Genomic DNA, 17,499 nt, shown 5'->3' on the forward strand with positions numbered 1-17,499 from the left:
TTTTGATATGCTGCTGGGTTCTATTTGCTAGCTTTTGTTGAGAGTGTTTATATCATTATCTATAAGGGATACCTGTCTGTAATATTCTTGTCATGTCTTTATTTGGCTTTGGAATCAGGACAATGCTTTATAAGATGAGTTAGGAAGTGTTCCCTCTTCACTTTTTCAGAAGAGGATTTTTGAGTAGGATTGGTGTCAATACTTTTTTAAGTGTTTGGTGGTGTTTACCAGAAAGCTATCTGGTCCTAGGCTTTTTTTGTTATTTTTGGAAGTTTTTTGATGACTAGTCACTGTACTAGTTATAGGCCTATTTAGTTTTTCTGTTACTTCATTATTCAGTCATAGTAGGTTATGTATTTCTGTATTTGTCCTTTTCATCTGTTATATAATTTGTTATACAGTTGTTCATAAAACATTTTTATGATTCTTTTTACTTCTGTAAAATTGGTAGTAATTACTCAGATTTCATTTTAGTAGTTTTAGTTTCCCTCTTTTTTCTTTAGTCAGTCTGTCTAAATGTCAATTTCATTTTTTTTCCAAAGAATAAACTTTTTGGTTTTGTTGATTTTTCTCTGTTTTTCTGTTATTGACTTCATTTATCTCCACTTTAATCTTGATTTTTTTCCCCTTTCCTCTGCTAGCTTTGGTATTAGTTTGTTCTTTTTCAATTCATGTGACTTGTAAAGTTAGGTTATTCAGTTAAGATCCTCCCTTTTTAATGTATATGTTTATAGTGATAATTTTTCCCTTAATACTGTTTCTGGTATATTCCTTAAGTTTGACTTTGTTGGGCTCTTTTTTCCCCCATTTGTGTCAAGGTATTCTTAATTTCCCAGGTGATTTCTTATTTGACTCGCTGCTTGTGGGAGGAATGAAATCATACAGAGTATGTTCTTAGATGACAATGGAATCAAACTAGAAATCAATAATAGAGACCTGACAGGAAAAGCTCTAAAGACTTAAAAGCTAAAGATCACATTTCTAAGTATGCCGTGAATCAAAGTAGTAGTCTCAAGGGAAATAAAACATAGAGGACTGAATGAAAATGAATGAAATGAAAATGCAGTATTTCAAAATTTGTAGGAACAGCTAAAGCAGTTATGAGAGAAATTTATAGCACTAAATGCATACATTACAAAAGAGGAAAATATCAAATCAGTAATGTTTCTACCCTAAGAACCTAGAAAAAAATGAGAACAAATAGATACAAATAATGAAGAAGGGAAAAATCAGAAGGGAAGAGCAGAAATCAATGACATTGAAAACAAATAATAAAGTCAATGAAACTAAGAGTTAGTTCTTTGAAAAGACAAAACTCTAGTAAGACTACAAAGAAAAGAGAAAAATTACTAATGTCAGGAGTAAAAAAGAGCTACCATTACATGTCCTGCAGATGTCAAAAGAATAATGGGTAATACCAAAAAACAAGCAAAAGAACAACCTCTAGACATAAATTTGATAACTTTGATTAAATGAAGCAATTCCTCAAAAAATTCGAATTACCACAACTCACCCAATATGAAATATTGAAAATTAAGATATAATTGACATGTTATTAGTTTTAGGTGTACGACATAATTTGGTACATGTGTATGTTGTGAAATGATTATCACAGTAAGTTTACTTAACATCTGTCATTACATATACTTAAAATTGTTTTTTCTTGTGAGAGTGAGAAAAATTGGATTTGTGTTTAAAAACTTCCCCCAAAGAAAATATTGATGCCTGGGGTGTTTCACTAGAGAATTCTACCAAATATTGAAGAATTACAGGCACACCTCATTTTTTCATTTGTGCTTGCCAGATACTGTGGGGGTTTTTTTGTTTTTTGGTTTTTTTTTTTTACAGATTGAAGGTCATTGCAACCCTGCACTGATCAGTATCATTTTTGCAGTAGCACCTGCTTGCTTTGTGTTGGTCACATTTTGGAAATTTTCACAATATCTCAAATTTCTTTGTTATTACTATATTTGTTATGGTGATCTGTGATCTTTGATATTATTGCTGTGACTCATTAAGGCTCAGATGATGGTCAGTGATGATAAAGTGTGTATAATGTGTGTGTGTGTGTGTGTATAATTTCAGATTCTTTTCCCATATAGGTTATTACAGAATATTGAGTAGAGTTCCCTCTGCTATACAGTAGGTCCCTATTATCTATTTTATATATAGTCAGTCGTGTGTATATGTCAATCCCAATCTCCTAATTTATCACTTCCCCTCATGTTTCCCCTTTGGTAACCACAAGTTAGATTTTGAGATCTCTGAGTCTGTTTTTGATTTGTAAATAAGTTCATTTGTATCTTTTTTTTTGGCTGTGCTGCACACGAGGTCTTTCCTGGTAGATCAGCTGGTAAAGAATCCACCTGCAATGCAGGAGACCTGGTTCAATTCCTGGGTTGGGAAGATCCCTTGGAGGAGGGCATGGCAATCCACTCTAGTGTTCTTGCTTGGAGAATCCCCAAGGACAGAGAAGCCTGGCGGGCTACAGTCCATGGGGTCGCAAAAGTCGGACATGACTGAGCGGCTAAGCACATACACAATATGCCGGATCTCGACCAGGGATCAAATTTGTGTCCCTGCAGTGGAGACATGGAGTCCTCACCACTGGACTCCCAGGGAGGTCCCCGTTTTGTATCATTTCAACAGTTAGATTCCACTCATAAGTGATAGAATATGATTTTTGGCTTTCTCTGTCTGACTTCACTTAGTATGCTGATATCCAGGTCCATCCATATTGCTGTAAATGGCACTAGTTCATTGTTTATGGCTGAGTAATATTCCACTGTATATATATGTACCACATCTTTTTATCCATCCCTCTGTCAATGGACATTTAGGTTGCTCCCATGTCTTGGCTATTAGAGTACTGCATGTATAGGTGGGCATGTATCTTTTCAAATTATGATTTTCTCCAGGTATATGCCCAGGAGTGGGCGTAACTGTGGGTTTTAGTTTTAGTTTTTTAAGGATTCTCCATACAGTTCTCCATAATGGTTGTACGAATTTATATTCATACCTACAGTATAAGAGGGTGTCCTTTTCTTCACACCCTTTCCAACATTTATTGTAGATTTTTTGATGATGGACATTTTGACAGGTGTGAGGTCATACCTCATTACAGTTTTGATTTGCATTTCTCTGATAATTAGTGATATTGAGCATCTTTTCATCTGTTTTTTGACCATCTGTCTGCCTTCCCTGAAGAAATGTCTATTAGATCGTCTGCCCTATTCTTTGGGTTGTCTTTTCATTTTGTTTATGGCTTCCTCTGCTCTGCACAAGTTTTTAAGTTTAATTAGGTCCCATTTATTTATTTTTGTTTTTATTTTCATGACTCTCTGAGGTAGATCCAAAAAGATAGAGATATAGGTTTATGTCAGAGAATGTTCTGCCTGTATTTTCCACCAAGAATTTTATAGTTTCTGGCTTTACATTTAGTTCTTTAATCCATTTTGAGTTTCTTCTTGTGTGTGGTGTTAGGGAGTGTTCTGATTGCATTCTTTTACATGTAACTGTCCAATTTTCCTAGCACCACGTGTTGAAAAGACTGTCTTTTCTCCATGGTATATTCTTGCCTCCTTTGTGATAGTTTATCAATTTAAAAACTTTGATGCATTAGGTTTTTGACCATATTCAACATCCATTCATGATGGGAAAAAAAATTCTCAGAAATAGGAGTAGCAGGACCTTCCTCAAATTGATAAAGAACGTCTACCAAAAGCCTCAAGGACATCAGACATAATGGAAAGGACCTCCTTATATCCCAAAAACAAAGCGTATATTTGGCTGCCTACTCAACATCTCCACTTGTATATTTAATAGACATCACCAGCGTGCTTTACCTCTCCCCAAGCCTATTCTTCCTGTATTGTTCAACTCAAAAATACTCCATATAGTGTACTGCTTAGTACAAAATATAGGAGTCATCCATGATCTTACTCTTTTCTCATGATAAACATCAGGTTCTGTCATATAAACCCTGAGAATATATCACCCTGAAAATATATACAGATTTCATCTCTGACCCAGGTTATTGCCTTTGCTCCTAAACTACTCCTTCAGGCCCTGTCTTGGCTCCATCGCATCTATTCTACACACAGCAACTTGATTGCCTATTAAAAGCTAAATTCAGTTCAGTCGCTCAGTCGTGTCTGACTCTTTGCGACCCCATGAATTGCAGCACGCCAGGTCTCCCTGTCCATCACCAACTCCTGGACCTTACTCAAACTCATGTCCATCTAGTCGGTGATGCCATCCAGCCATCTCATCCTCTGTCGTCCCCTTCTCCTTCTGCCCCCAATCCCTCCCAGCATCAGGGTCTTTTCCAATGAGTCACCTCTTAGCATCAGGTGGCCAAAGTACTGGAGTTTCAGCTTTAGCATCAGTCCTTCCAATGAACACCCAGGACTGATCTCCTTTAGGATGGACTTGTTGGATCTCCTTGCAGTTCAAGGGACTCTCAAGAGACTTCTCCAACACCACAGTTCAAAAGCATCAATTTTTCGACGCTCAGCTTTCTTCACACTCCAACTCTCGCATCCATACATGACCACTGGAAAAACCATAGCCTTGACTAGATGGACCTTTGTTGGCAAAGTAATGTCTCTGCTTTTTAATATGCTATCTAGGTTGGTCATAACTTTCCTTCCAAGGAGTAGGTGTCTTTTAATTTCATGGCTGCAATCACCATCTGCAGTGATTTTTGGAGCCCAAAAAAATAAAGTCTGACACTGCTTCCACTGCTTCCCCATCTATTTGCCATGAAGTGATGGGACCAGATGCCATGATCTTAGTTTTCTGAATGTTGAGCTTTAAGCCAACTTTTTCACTCTCCTCTTTGACTTTCATCAAGAGGCTCTTTAGTTCCTCTTCACTTTCTGCCATAAGGGTGGTGTCATCTGCATATCTGAGGTTATTGACATTTCTCCCAGCAATCTTGATTCCAGCTTGTGCTTCCTCCAGCCCAGTATTTCTCATGATGTACTCTGCATATAAGTTAAATAAGCAGGGTGACAATATACAGCCTTGACGTACTCCTTTTCCTATTTGGAACCAGTCTGTTGTTCCATGTCCAGTTCTAACTGTTGCTTCCTGACCTGCATACAGGTTTCTCAAGAGGCAGGTCAGGTGGTCTGGTATCTCCATCTCTTTTAGAATCTTCCACAGTGTTGTGGTGATCCACACAGTCAAAGGCTTTGGCATAGTCAATAAAGCAGAAATAGATGTTTTTCTGGAACTCTCTTGCTTTTTCAATGATCCAGCAGATGTTGGCAATTTGATCTCTGGTTCCTCTGCCTTTTCTAAAACCAGCTTGAACGTCTGGAAGTTCATGGTTCATGTATTGCTGAAGCCTGGCTTGGAGAATTTTGAGCATTACTTTACTAGCGTGTGAGATGAGTGCAACTGTGAGGTAGTTTGAGCATTCTTTGGCATTGCCTTTCTTAGGGACTGGAATGAAAACTGACCTTTTCCAGTCCTGTGGCCACTGTTGAGTTTTCCAAATTTGCTGGCATATTGAGTGCAGCACCTTCACAGCATCATCTTTCAGGATTTGAAATAGCTCAACTGGAATTCCATCACCTCCACTAGCTTTGTTCGTAGTGATGCTTTCTAAGGCCCACTTGACTTCACATTCCAGGATGTTGGGTTCTAGGTGAGTGATCACACCATCATGATTTTCTGGGTCGTGAAGATCTTTTTTGTATAGTTCTTCAGTGTATTCTTGCCACCTCTGCTTAATATCTTCTGCTTCTGTTAGGTCCATACCATTTCTGTCCTTTATTGAACCCATCTTTGCCTGAAATGTTCCCTTGGTAACTCTAATTTTCTTGAAGACATCTCTAGTCTTTCCCATTCTGTTGTTTTCCTGTATTTCTTTGCATTGATCGCTGAGGAAGGCTTTCTTATCTCTCCTTGCTATTCTTTGGAACTCTGCATTCAAATGGGAATATCTTTCCTTTTCTCCTTTGCTTTTGGCTTCTCTTCTTTTCACAGCTATTTGTAAGGCCTCCTCAGACAACCATTTTGCCTTTTTGCATTTCTTTTCCATGGGGATGATCTTGATCCCTGTCTCCTGTACAATGTCACGAACCTCCGTCCATAGTTCATCAGGCTCTCTGTCTATCAGATCTAGTCCCTTAAATCTATTTCTCACTTCCACTGTATAGTCATAAGGGATTTGATATAGGTCATACCTGAATGGTCTAGTGGTTTTCCCTACTTTCTTCAATATAAGTCTGAATTTGACAATAAGGAGTTCATGATCTGAGCCACAGTCAGCTCCTGGTCTTGTTTTTGCTGACTGTATAGAGGTTCTCCATCTTTGGCTGCAAAGAATATAATCAGTCTGATTTCAATGTTGGCCATCTGGTGATGTCCATGTGTAGAGTCTTTTCTTGTGTTGTTGGAAGAGGCTGTTTGCTATGACCATTGTGTTCTCTTTGCAAAACTCTATTAGCCTTTGCCCTTTTTCATTCCGTACTCCAAGGCCAAATTTGCCTGTTACTCCAGGTGTTTCTTGACTTCCTACTTTTGCGTTCTAGTCCCCTATAATGAAAAGGACATCTTTATTGGCTGTTGGTTCTAAAAGGTCTTGTAGGTCTTTATAGAACTGTTCAACTTCAGCTTCTTCAGCATTACTGGTTGGGGCATAGGCTTCGATTACCGTGATATTGAATGGTTTGCCTTGGAAACGAACAGAGGTCATTCTCTCATTTTTTAGATTGCATCCAAGTACTGCATTTTGGACTCTTTTGTTGACCATGATGGCTACTCCATTTCTTCTAAGGGACTCCTGCCCACAGTAGTAGATATAATGGTCATCTGAGTTAAATTCACCCATTCCAGTCCATGACCTTTCTCTAGCTAAAGCGTCAAAATTTCTCATGTTACTAATAAGGGCAATTTTGGAGCTTCTAGAATATGGAAACAATGGTTTTGAGTAGCACCAGTATATTGTTTATTCTCTAATAAGTATTGAGAAACAGCTATGCGCTGGGAATGTTAAATATTGGTACTGTCACTGTGAGAAGAAACCTGGTTACCATCCTCATAAATTCAAATCCAGCGGGAGAATCCAGGTAGTCAGTGAGACAGTGTACTCAGTGCTAGGGAATGGAAAGTGCTGTGTGCCATGGAAGCATTTGTGAAGGGCCCCTTTCCAGGGGAGGTGAAAGGGAATCTGAGACAATGCCTGAAAGATAAATGGAACTGAAAAAATAAATAGAAATGGAGCAGGTGAGGAGTAGGTGAAAAGAAAGTGATTAGAGAAAATTGTGTTATACACAGAGCATCAGTGTGACAAGGCAGGCCTGGCTAGATCCGAGAGTGTGAAGCGGGAGAGACACTGGAATAGTCAGGAGGAGTAAGTAGGGTTCACATCTCAAAGGACATTGTAGATGAGGCTAAGACTGTGAGACTTCACCCTAAAAGTTAAGTATTCCATACTGAGACATGGAGAATTATTAGTACGAGATTGACGTATGATTTCTATTTTAGAAAGCTTATTTAGATTGCAGTTTAGAGAATGATGGGAGAGATGAAATTAAAGGTAAAGAGAGTTGTTCAGATATGGCCAACAGAAGTCTAGCTAAGTGGTAATGGTGATCCAGATGAGGGTGATGCCTGGATGATGGAGAATACATAGAAGAAAAGAGAGATAACACTTGAGCAAGAGAGGAAGAAGTCAAAGAGATTGCCAGAGTTTTTGTTAGGGTTTTAGAATGAGGAGTGGCTTTATAGAGAGGATGAGTTCCCGTTTGGCAACCCCATGGACTGTAGCCCGCCAGGCTCCTCTAGGATTTTCTAGGCAAGAATACTGAAGTGGGTTGCCATCTCCTCCTCCAGGAGATCTGTCCGATCCAGGGATCGAATCCTGGTTTCCTTCATTGCAGACAGATTCTTTGCCATCTGAGCCACCAGGGAAGCCTTTGTATATAATAAATTTTAGTTATTTGGGGGATTTCCTAGGGGAGAAGTCCGTTCAGCAATTCTGAATTCAGGCTGAGCTGACAGGAGAGGTTGGGAGAGAGATCCGTTATGGGAAAGAAGTATTTGTTCCTTCCCTGATGGTTGGATGGCATCACCAACTTGATGGGCATGAGTTTGAGCAAGCTCTGGGAATTGGTGATGGACAGGGAATCCTGGCCTGCTGCAGTCCATGGGGTTGCAAAGAGTCAGACACAACTGAGCAACTGAACTGAACTTAGATACTGATTATTTGCTAATTGTTCAAATAATGTTTGAAGATCCTAAGTTGTATGTTCCTTGTTGCCACACTGAGAAGAGAGGCAAGGTAGGCTTGTTACAACTTGTTGGGCATTTGTATTTACTTTTAAAAGTCAGTGATCCTTGAATGAAAAGACTGTTTGGCCTTAATTCAAAAGTGTAGACTTCCTCTTGATGCTCAATGTGACATTGCTGTTTATGATACACAGTGCTCTAGAACTGTGCTGTTACGCTAGAAATACACATTTTCTAGTGTGTATTAAATTTAGCATAAGGTGCATTTCTTCATAGAAAGATCCAAAATCAAGGTTGGAGTGTGGGCTCTGGAGCCAGGTTGCCTGGTTTTAAATTCTGGCTCTGCTGTTAACTAGTGGTATGACTGTGGACATAAACTTCTCAGAGTTTATTTAGTTGCCCATAAAATGAGAAAAATATTACCTACATTATATATTATTAGAATTGAGCTAATAATGTAAAACATTTAAAATAGAACTGAATAAATGTTAGCTGCCGTCATTGTTATTATTCCTGTTAGTATTATTAATAGAAAAGGCTCAGTTTATGGAGGTAACAAAGGGCGTCTGTTAAGTGTGTGGTGTACCCTTCTGCGGTGGCTTGATTAGGAAGCCCAAAGTGTTTCTGAATTTCTGGGGCTTCACTGAAGACTGAGTTGGAATGCTATGCAGATGATGGTTATTTAGTCTTTGTTTTGTTCTTTGTAATTATGAGAGTGGGTGTTTATGTATTAAGAGGAAACTGGGGGTTGTTAGCCACATGTTAGTAGGAAACTGGGGGAATGGGAAGAGTGTTGCATTGCGTCTGTGTCTCCAGTGATCTTTCTCACAGACAGACCTGTGCTTTTTAGTTCCCACTTGAAGAAATAGTGTTTCCTGGCAGGGTTTCTGCTCCATAAAATAACAAAAGCTTTATTTTTAAACTCTAGATGTACTAAATTTATAATGAGGCAAGATTTTTTTTTCCTTTTTCTTTTCTATAAAGCTTTGCTTTTTAAATTTATAATCAAAATAGCATGGAGAAGGGTGGATCAATAGGCCAAAGTTCTGATGTTGGGGTCTGAGCCAGTGGAAGGCATTGTGGAAAGGTGAGCTGACAGTGCTAGATGTTCACGGCTCTGTAAGGCTGTCACTGAACACTTAGTCAGATACAGCTGTTTCTTTCCTAGAATCCTGCTATGAAGAATAAATCCATTCAGAGAGAAAAAGAGAGAGGTGTCACACTTTTGTGATTGATATTTTCACTGTTGGATTCTTTCCTGAAAACTAATATTTTATTTTGAATTTTATAGGAGTTTGAAAGTGATTATGCTGAGTTTAAGTCCAAAATTCTGGATTTTGACAGAAGGCTTGGGACAATTCTTTGTGAAGCTTTCTTCAACTGCAGTGGTCTGGAAGCTGCGTTTAAGGTTAGTTCTGAAGAAGTTATTAAAAAAAAAGTTTTACTAATGAATAATGTAAGACTATTAGATGAAAAGAGGGAATACATTCTTTTCTGATTCAGGTAAACTATTAACTAGTCACATTCTTTTCATATTCAGCTCACTGAATTATAAACTTTGAATAACACACTAATGAATGATGACATTTACCTTGGACAAGTTCAGTTTTAGGACATTTGACTATTGATCTTTGCTTGAATTCATTGTTCTTTCATTACCTTTAGAGCAAATTTGGGAAGACCTGTGAGGTACTGATTCAAAATTAAGCCACAGTGAAAAGTGAAATATACCAGCTAATTCAAGAATTTCTTTTCTTTACCATTGTTTATATAGGTTGGGTTCGCCTGCCCACTTTATTGATCTGACTGAAATAAATAACAGTTTACGCACTGTTTTTCATTAAGCATAAGACACCAGTTACCAGACATGCCATTGTTTATCAACAAAGGGGAACACTGCCAAAAGATTAGGACGCTGTTGATTATATAACATAATCTAGTTTCAAAGGTGTTAAAACATGAAAGAATGTTTATCATAGAACTGATGAAATACAGTATAGTGTATGAATGGTAGAACTTGCTTGTCAAAGAAGAGAATCTTGAGTGTAAACTTAGATGATGTCCCCAAAGTGGAATGAGGACTCTGTGTTGGCCGAAACACAGCTAGAGAATTGTGGACACAGTTCATTGAAGATTGCAGTGCAAAACAAAATAACAGACCCAGACTTTCTCAGAGATAATTGCTTGATTTTGGTCTTGAAATTCAAATAAATTGGTCAGATGGTGGTTAGGCTCTTGTGTCTTCTAACACTGTCAACTGTTTTAACACAGGGAAGTCACAAGGCCTAGAGTGCTCTCTTATGAGCCCTTGCATGAAACTGAGATGTGCTGGCTGAAATATATAGCCTGTTGTTATAAAATAACACCACCCGTCATGCCCTCTCTCAGAAGTTACTGTGGTTTTTAATACTGCCAGTCCTTTTCTTTGACTAGATATGCATACATATTTCTCTTTGCGAAAAATGACATATTCTGAACTCTGCAATCCTTCTGTAGCCTTCTCAAGAAGCAGCGAATCATAAATATTTTTACTTTAATAACAGATTTCAACAATGCCATTTTTAGTGGCTATGCACTAGTCTATCATCTTCTCTGTTACTGGACTTCCTTTCAGACTTTTGGAAATCATAGCATTAAAGAATGTGGAGGAAAATCTCAATTACAGCGGCTCCTACCTTTTCTCTTTCTCACAGCCATTCATATAGATTCTACTTAACATGCCAATTATTTTTCTAAACAGTTTTATCTCTTGATTGTCATGTATTGTTTCTTTGATTCTCAGCATATTTGTACCTTGTCTACTGAAAAATATAGCATAAGCTGCTGCCCTTATAAGCTCTCCAGGGGTGGGGCATCATCTTAGAGTTTTTGTTATATTTAGATCACCTTTTACAATCCTTTATATAAAGCAGGTACTTAATAACTGTGACATTAGGAGGGCTGATTGGTTGTCACAGTCCTGCAGTGACACGCAGATGAAGATAAACTGCAGCAAGAGTTGTGGCAGAAGAAGAAAAATAACAGGGTTGTGTATTTAGGGAGAGAAGTATTTCTACTACAGGCCTAGGTTGATGAACTCTGCCCAGTTACTGTCGCGTCCTGGGGAATAAATACCTGCAGACTTCTCTGAAGACCAGGACCCAGCAAAGCCATGAGCAGGGAGGGCCCTGAAAGCCAACAGTATAAAACTCTGACATAGCCCCTGCAGAGTTAGTGCTCAATAAAAATTAAAACAAAATGCTGATGGAAGGCTTTCTAAAATTTACAGTGTCTCTACATGGAGACTGAAGTATGTAAGGTAAGTGTTGAGAAAAGTCTTTAGATGAAATAACAGAACACTAGAAAATTGTGATGGAGAAGGAAATGGCAACCCACTCCAGTGTTCTTGCCGGGAGAATCCCAGGGACGGCGGAGCCTGGTGGGCTGCCGTCTATGGGGTCGCACAGAGTCAGACACGACTGAAGCGACTTAGCAGCATCAGCAGCAGAAAACTGCGAAGTGTACGTGGTTCATACGCAACAGATTACAAAAATCTGAAAAAGAGACAAATTTAGGAAAAACATAAATATTGCATAATGAAACCAAGAAGTAGAAGAAAATCAAGGTAAACCCTACAGACCTCTAATGGAATATTTCGGAAAGAAGCACGTATTGAGAATCAGTCTTGAATCTTTCAAGATTGATATGAAGGACAGAATCTGTTGTCTTCTTAAAAAAGCTCCTAGTTCCGATGTGACAAGGAAACCAGGAGTTCAAATGACCTTTATTCTCATCCTGGAAGATAACTTTTATTTATCTGTGATGTTGAAAAATTAAGGTAATGTGTACTGCTTTAAAAGTTAAGACTTTAACTACTAATTTCTGGCTTAACTACCTCCCCAAAGAATATTTTCTCTCTCTTTCCTATTTTACACTTGGAGTTAAGTTCCACTAAGCATGTCAGGTGGACTAAATGAGATGTGGCTGGGAAGCTTCTAGTATTGTTTCAGTTGTGGTTTACATAATACGGGTTTGAAAGAGAATGCTGTGAAATAGATGTGTTTCCTTACTGTAGGTAGAGTCCAATTCTTTATGAAATCTTTAAGGCTGTTTTTGCTTCAGAATTTAACATAAAGTCCAAATGTAACAGAACAGTGCTTGTAAGAAGAAAAGTTGATACTTTGCATTTTTTTCGGCAGCAGCTAACCAAGTGGATTTTAAATATTTAGTAGTTTCTGCAGTACTTTTTTTTTTTTTTCTGCAGTACTTTTTATTGAAATATAGTTGATTTACAATGTGTTAGTTATAGGTGGTCAGCAAAGTGATTTAGTTTTACACATATATATACGTATATTCTTTTTCAAATTCTTTTATAGATTATTACAAGATACTGAGTATAGTTTCCTGTGCTAAACAACATGTCATTGATTATCTATTTTTTATATAATAGTAATGTCAATATGTTAATCTCAAACTCCTAATTTACCCCTCCCCACACCCTTTCCCATTTGGTAACCCTAAGTTTTATTTTCTATGTATGTGAGTCTGTTTTTGTTTTGGACGTAAGTTCATTGGTATCATTTTTTAGATTCCACATGTAAGTGATATCACGTGCTATTTATTTTTCTCTAACTGACTTAACTTAGTATGATGACCACATGTTGCTGCAAATGGCATTATTTCATTATGTTTATGGCTGAGTAGTATTCCATTATATGCATACCGCATCCTCTTTCTTCATCATCTGTCAGTGGACGTTTAGGTTGCTTCCACGTCTTGGCTGTTGTGAATAGCGCTACAATGAATACTGGGGTGCATGTATTCTTTTGAGCCATGGTTTTCTCTGGATATATGCCTAGCAGTGGGATTACTGGATCACATGGTAGCTGTAATTTTAGTTTTTTAAGGAATCTCCACACTGTTCTTCATAGCGGCTGCACCACTTTCTTTCCCACCAACAGTTTTACAGTGCTTACAATTAATATTACCAGAAAAAAGGCCAGCATGTGTTTATCTCAATTGCCTTGAAGATATGGTTAGATCTACATTTTTGTTGGTATAATTTTTTTTCCTTGTGTTGATTTTTTTTTTTAAGTGAGTAGTTTTTAGGACATCTTTACAAAATGTTTACAGTGATGCTGCTTTTTAACAACAACAATTTTGGGGGTACAGCCACTAGTGTACCCCTAAGAGGAGTAGCAGAGCTCTGTCTTTTGCCGTGTCTCATCACCAACAAGGCACAGATCTTGGTATATAATTCTTTGCCACCTTGATGATATTTAGTTATTTTGAGGAGATACTTCGAAGGAAGTATCTATGGAACAGGCCTGATAGCTAACATTTTCTGAAGCCCACACAGAGTGAGTAACTAACAAAGAACAATTTTCAGTGGCGCCTGGGCTGATGGGAGGCCTCACAAGGTGGCAGAGGCTGCCCTGCGCCGGACGGCTCGTGTCGGAGTCAGATGACAGCTCTGTGTCAGCTCTGACAACTCGGCCAAGTTGTCCCCTGCCCACGACTCAGTTTCCTTATATGGAGCTTTGAGAACAGCCTTTTTAACTCCCGTAAAATAGTGCCTGGGCACCTAGTCAGCGTTCTGTAAACACTGCTTTTATTAAAATATGTATTTTTACTGCATTATTTTTCTTGCAAAGAAAGCTGTCTCACACTGATGCACAGAAGAATCCCCACCGATGAGAAAATAAGACAGGAGGACAATAGGAAACCAAAGTTAGCCTCCCCAGACAGCTTAGCCTTGTTAAAACTCCTGGTTGGTCAAGATTAGTTTAAGATCTGAGGGCTCCATGACCAATCAACAGGAATTGTGGGCTTACACTCAGCAGCTTGCTGGTTGTGTGATGGTGTTTTGGTTCACATGTCTGCTTTTTCTCTCCCCTTACTCATTGGCTTCCCCTGCTTGCTAGGACAGTTGATCCTTGAACAATGCTGACCCCCTTCATAGTCCAAAGTCAGTGTTTAGCTTTTGGTTCCCCTCAGACTTAACTAACAACAGCCTTGTTTTGACCGGAAGCCTTGCCAATAATGACTGGTCAGTGGAGACACAGTTCCTGTGTTGTATGTATTGCATAATATATTCTTACAAGAAAGGAAGCTAGAAAAAAGCAAGTGTTATTAAGAAAAATCATAAGGAAGAAGAAACACACTTACAGGACTGTATTCTAAAGATCCTGTGAGTTTGTTATTGAATCATCTGCCAATACCTGCATTGGTAGTGTGTATGTACCTGTATCAATATCGTCTTACATGATATAGAGCACATGTATCACCAACACTAGACATAAAAAAATTGAAAAGATAATGTGAAAAAGAAATTCATATTTCTTTACAGGTATAATGATTCATACACTGATAAAAAGAAGCAGTAATCATGAATTGAAGCAGCAAAAATGAATTCATGATTGCTGTTTTTTATCAGTGATTGAATGATTGCTTCTTTTTTTCAGCATGATTATTTTCTGGTAGCCTAGAACAATCGACAGGACTGTCCCTCAATAGCCTAGCCTATGTACTAATAACTGAATCATTATAAAAATTTTATGGCATACAGTATTACAGTCATATTCATAATATGATATTGGTAACATTGTTACTTAAAACTGTGGTGATAGGCTGATAGGCAATTTCTTCAGTTATGAGAGAGGTATACTGTTTGATAATGTAATTTTTTGAAAGCAAAGTTATAAAACAGAAGACTATACATTATTTTATATGAAATAGATTCTTATATCTCTGTAAGGATAGACTAGTATCTACATATATTTAATGCATTCATGACACATCTTAAATTTTTGTTATTTTTTGGCAACATGGTTCCTCTGAGTGAAAGTGAAGTCACTCAGTCGTGTCCAACTCTTTACGACTCCGTGGACTGTAGCCTACCAGGCTCCTCCCTCCACGGGATTCTCCAGGCAAGAATACTGGAGTGGGTTGCCATTTCCTTTTCCAGGGGATCTTTCCGACCCAGGGATCGAACCCGGGTCTCCCGTACTGCAGGCAGACACTTTAACCTCTGAGCCACCAGGGAAGCCCTGAGAGTCTTTTCAAATTGTCTCAAATCTCCAAAAAACTTTTCCACTGTCTTTATTGATAAAATTTTGTGTAAAAGTAGATCCATGCAGTTGAAGGTCATTTTGTTCAAGGTTCAGTTGTAATTTGTCTTCACTCATAATTTTACTGGCATTGGTTCAACCTGCCATGCCCTAATTCCTTTTCTGGGAAAGAATCTGATTTTCTCAAAGCATAGGTTTCAGCTATGACTCTTACACCAAAGGAACTGTCAGCCTGTGGAGCGGGTGTCATTGGAACAGGTCGCCACTGCTGTGCCAGCTGCTGTTTTGGGGGTGACTGGGTCCTGTGGCAAAACACGCATGGGCATAGATAGGACAGTCACTGTGACTGATGCTTCTGGTATGAGTATTAATTTAAAATTTAATTTTACTGAAGGTATAGTTGATTTACAATGTTGTGTCAATTTCTGCTGTATAGCAGAGTGTTTCAGTTATCAGTTCAGTTCAGTCTCTCAGTCGTGTCCAACTCTGCAACCCCGTGAATCGCAGCACGCCAGGCCTCCCTGTCCATCACCAACTCCCGGAGTTTGCTCAAACTCATGTCCATCTAGTCGGTGATGCCATCCAGCCATCTCATTCTCTGTCATCCCCTTCTCCTCCTGCCTTCAATCTTTCCAGCATCAGGGTCTTTTCCAGTGAGTCAGCTCTTAGCATCAGGTGGCCAAAGTATTGGAGTTTCAGCTTTAGCATCAGTCCTTCCAATGAACACCCAGGACTGATCTCCTTCAGGATGGACCGGTTGGATCTCCTTGCAGTTCAAGGGACTCTCAAGAGTCTTCTCCAACACCACAGTTCAAAAGCATCAGTTTTTCAGTGCTCAGCTTTCTTCACACTCCAACTCTCACATCCATACATGACAACTGGAAAAACCATGGCCTTGACCAGATGGACCTTTGTTGGCAAAGTAATGTCTCTGCTTTTTAATATGCTGTCTAGGTTGGTCATAATTTTCCTTCCAAGGAGTAAGCGTCTTTTAATTTCATGGCTGCAATCACCATCTGCAGTGATTTTGGAGCCCAAAAAAATAAAGTCTGCCACTGTTTCCACTGTCTCCCTATCTATTTCCCATGAGGTGAAGGGACAAGATGCCATGATCTTAGTTTTCTGAATGTTGAGCTTTAAACCAACATTTTCACTCTCCTCTTTGACTTTCATCAAGAGGCTCTTTAGTTCCTCTTCACTTTCTGCCATAAGGGTGGTGTCATCTGCATATCTGAGGTTATTGATATTTCTCCCAGCAATCTTGATTCCAGCTTGTGCTTCTTCCAGCCCAGCGTTTCTCATGTTGTACTCTGCATAGAAGTTAAATAAGCAGGGTGACAATATTGTTATACATACATACATATATATATATATATACACACACATATATATATATACACACATATATATATGCACATTCTTTTTCACATTCTTTTTCTTTATCGTCTGTCACAGGGTAGCTATAGTTATTATTACTCTGTGACCTGGAGGTCCTCAATATGGATTTTCTTATTTCAAAGGGAGTATGTGTAGGTTGTTCAGTCGCTAAGTCATGTCCAACTCTTTGCAACCCACTAGACTGCAGCACACCAGCCTCCCCGTCCTATATTATCTCCCAGAGTTTGCACAAATTCATGTCCATTGAGTCGGGGATGCCATCTAACCATCTCATCCTCTGTTGTCCCCTTCTCCTATGCCCTCAATCTTTCCCAGCATCAGTCTTTTCCAGTGAGTCCGTTCTTTGCATCAGGTGGCCAAAGTATTGGAGCTTCAGCATCAGTCTTTCCAGTGAATATTCAGGACTGATTTCCTTTAGGATTGACTGGTTTGATCTCTTTGCAGTCCAGTATGTAAGAGAGAAGAGCAAATAGCAAGTATACAGTCTTGCTTCTGTTCTTAAATCTGCAAAGCATCTTCCACATTTCCTGATGCCCAACAGAAGTATAGTGTCAGCTGTGATCAGGGATCACTAACAGAGGTTCCTTTCTGACTCTTCACTCTCTGGTGAGGAAGGGAAACTGCTTTACATTTAAAATTTGCTTTATTGGATGTGTAGAAACTTTAATGAGATGCAAAGATATGTTTTCGATGTGGAGACCTTGTAGGATACTTGCATAGATCTAAATGTTTGCTCTGTATCTAGTGATGGAGGAGGTTTAATGGGGGAAGCTGAGTATTTGTATTAACAACCTATGGTGGTTAATCT

The 17,499-nt window shown here is 38.7% G+C and overlaps 1 protein-coding gene across 1 annotated transcript in view; it reads left to right on the top strand.

Moving 5' to 3' along the window:
- The window catches only part of DNAH11 (dynein axonemal heavy chain 11), a 350,658-nt gene that overhangs the window by 28,200 nt on the left and 304,959 nt on the right, over positions 1-17,499 (top strand). The window contains exon 9 of the mRNA XM_043872240.1: positions 9,536-9,652. Within this exon, the coding sequence (XP_043728175.1) occupies positions 9,536-9,652 (117 nt within the window). The remainder of the gene's footprint in view (positions 1-9,535; positions 9,653-17,499) is intronic.

This window comes from Cervus elaphus, chromosome 18, assembly GCF_910594005.1.
Source record: "Cervus elaphus chromosome 18, mCerEla1.1, whole genome shotgun sequence".
NCBI classification, from domain to species: domain Eukaryota; kingdom Metazoa; phylum Chordata; class Mammalia; order Artiodactyla; family Cervidae; genus Cervus; species Cervus elaphus.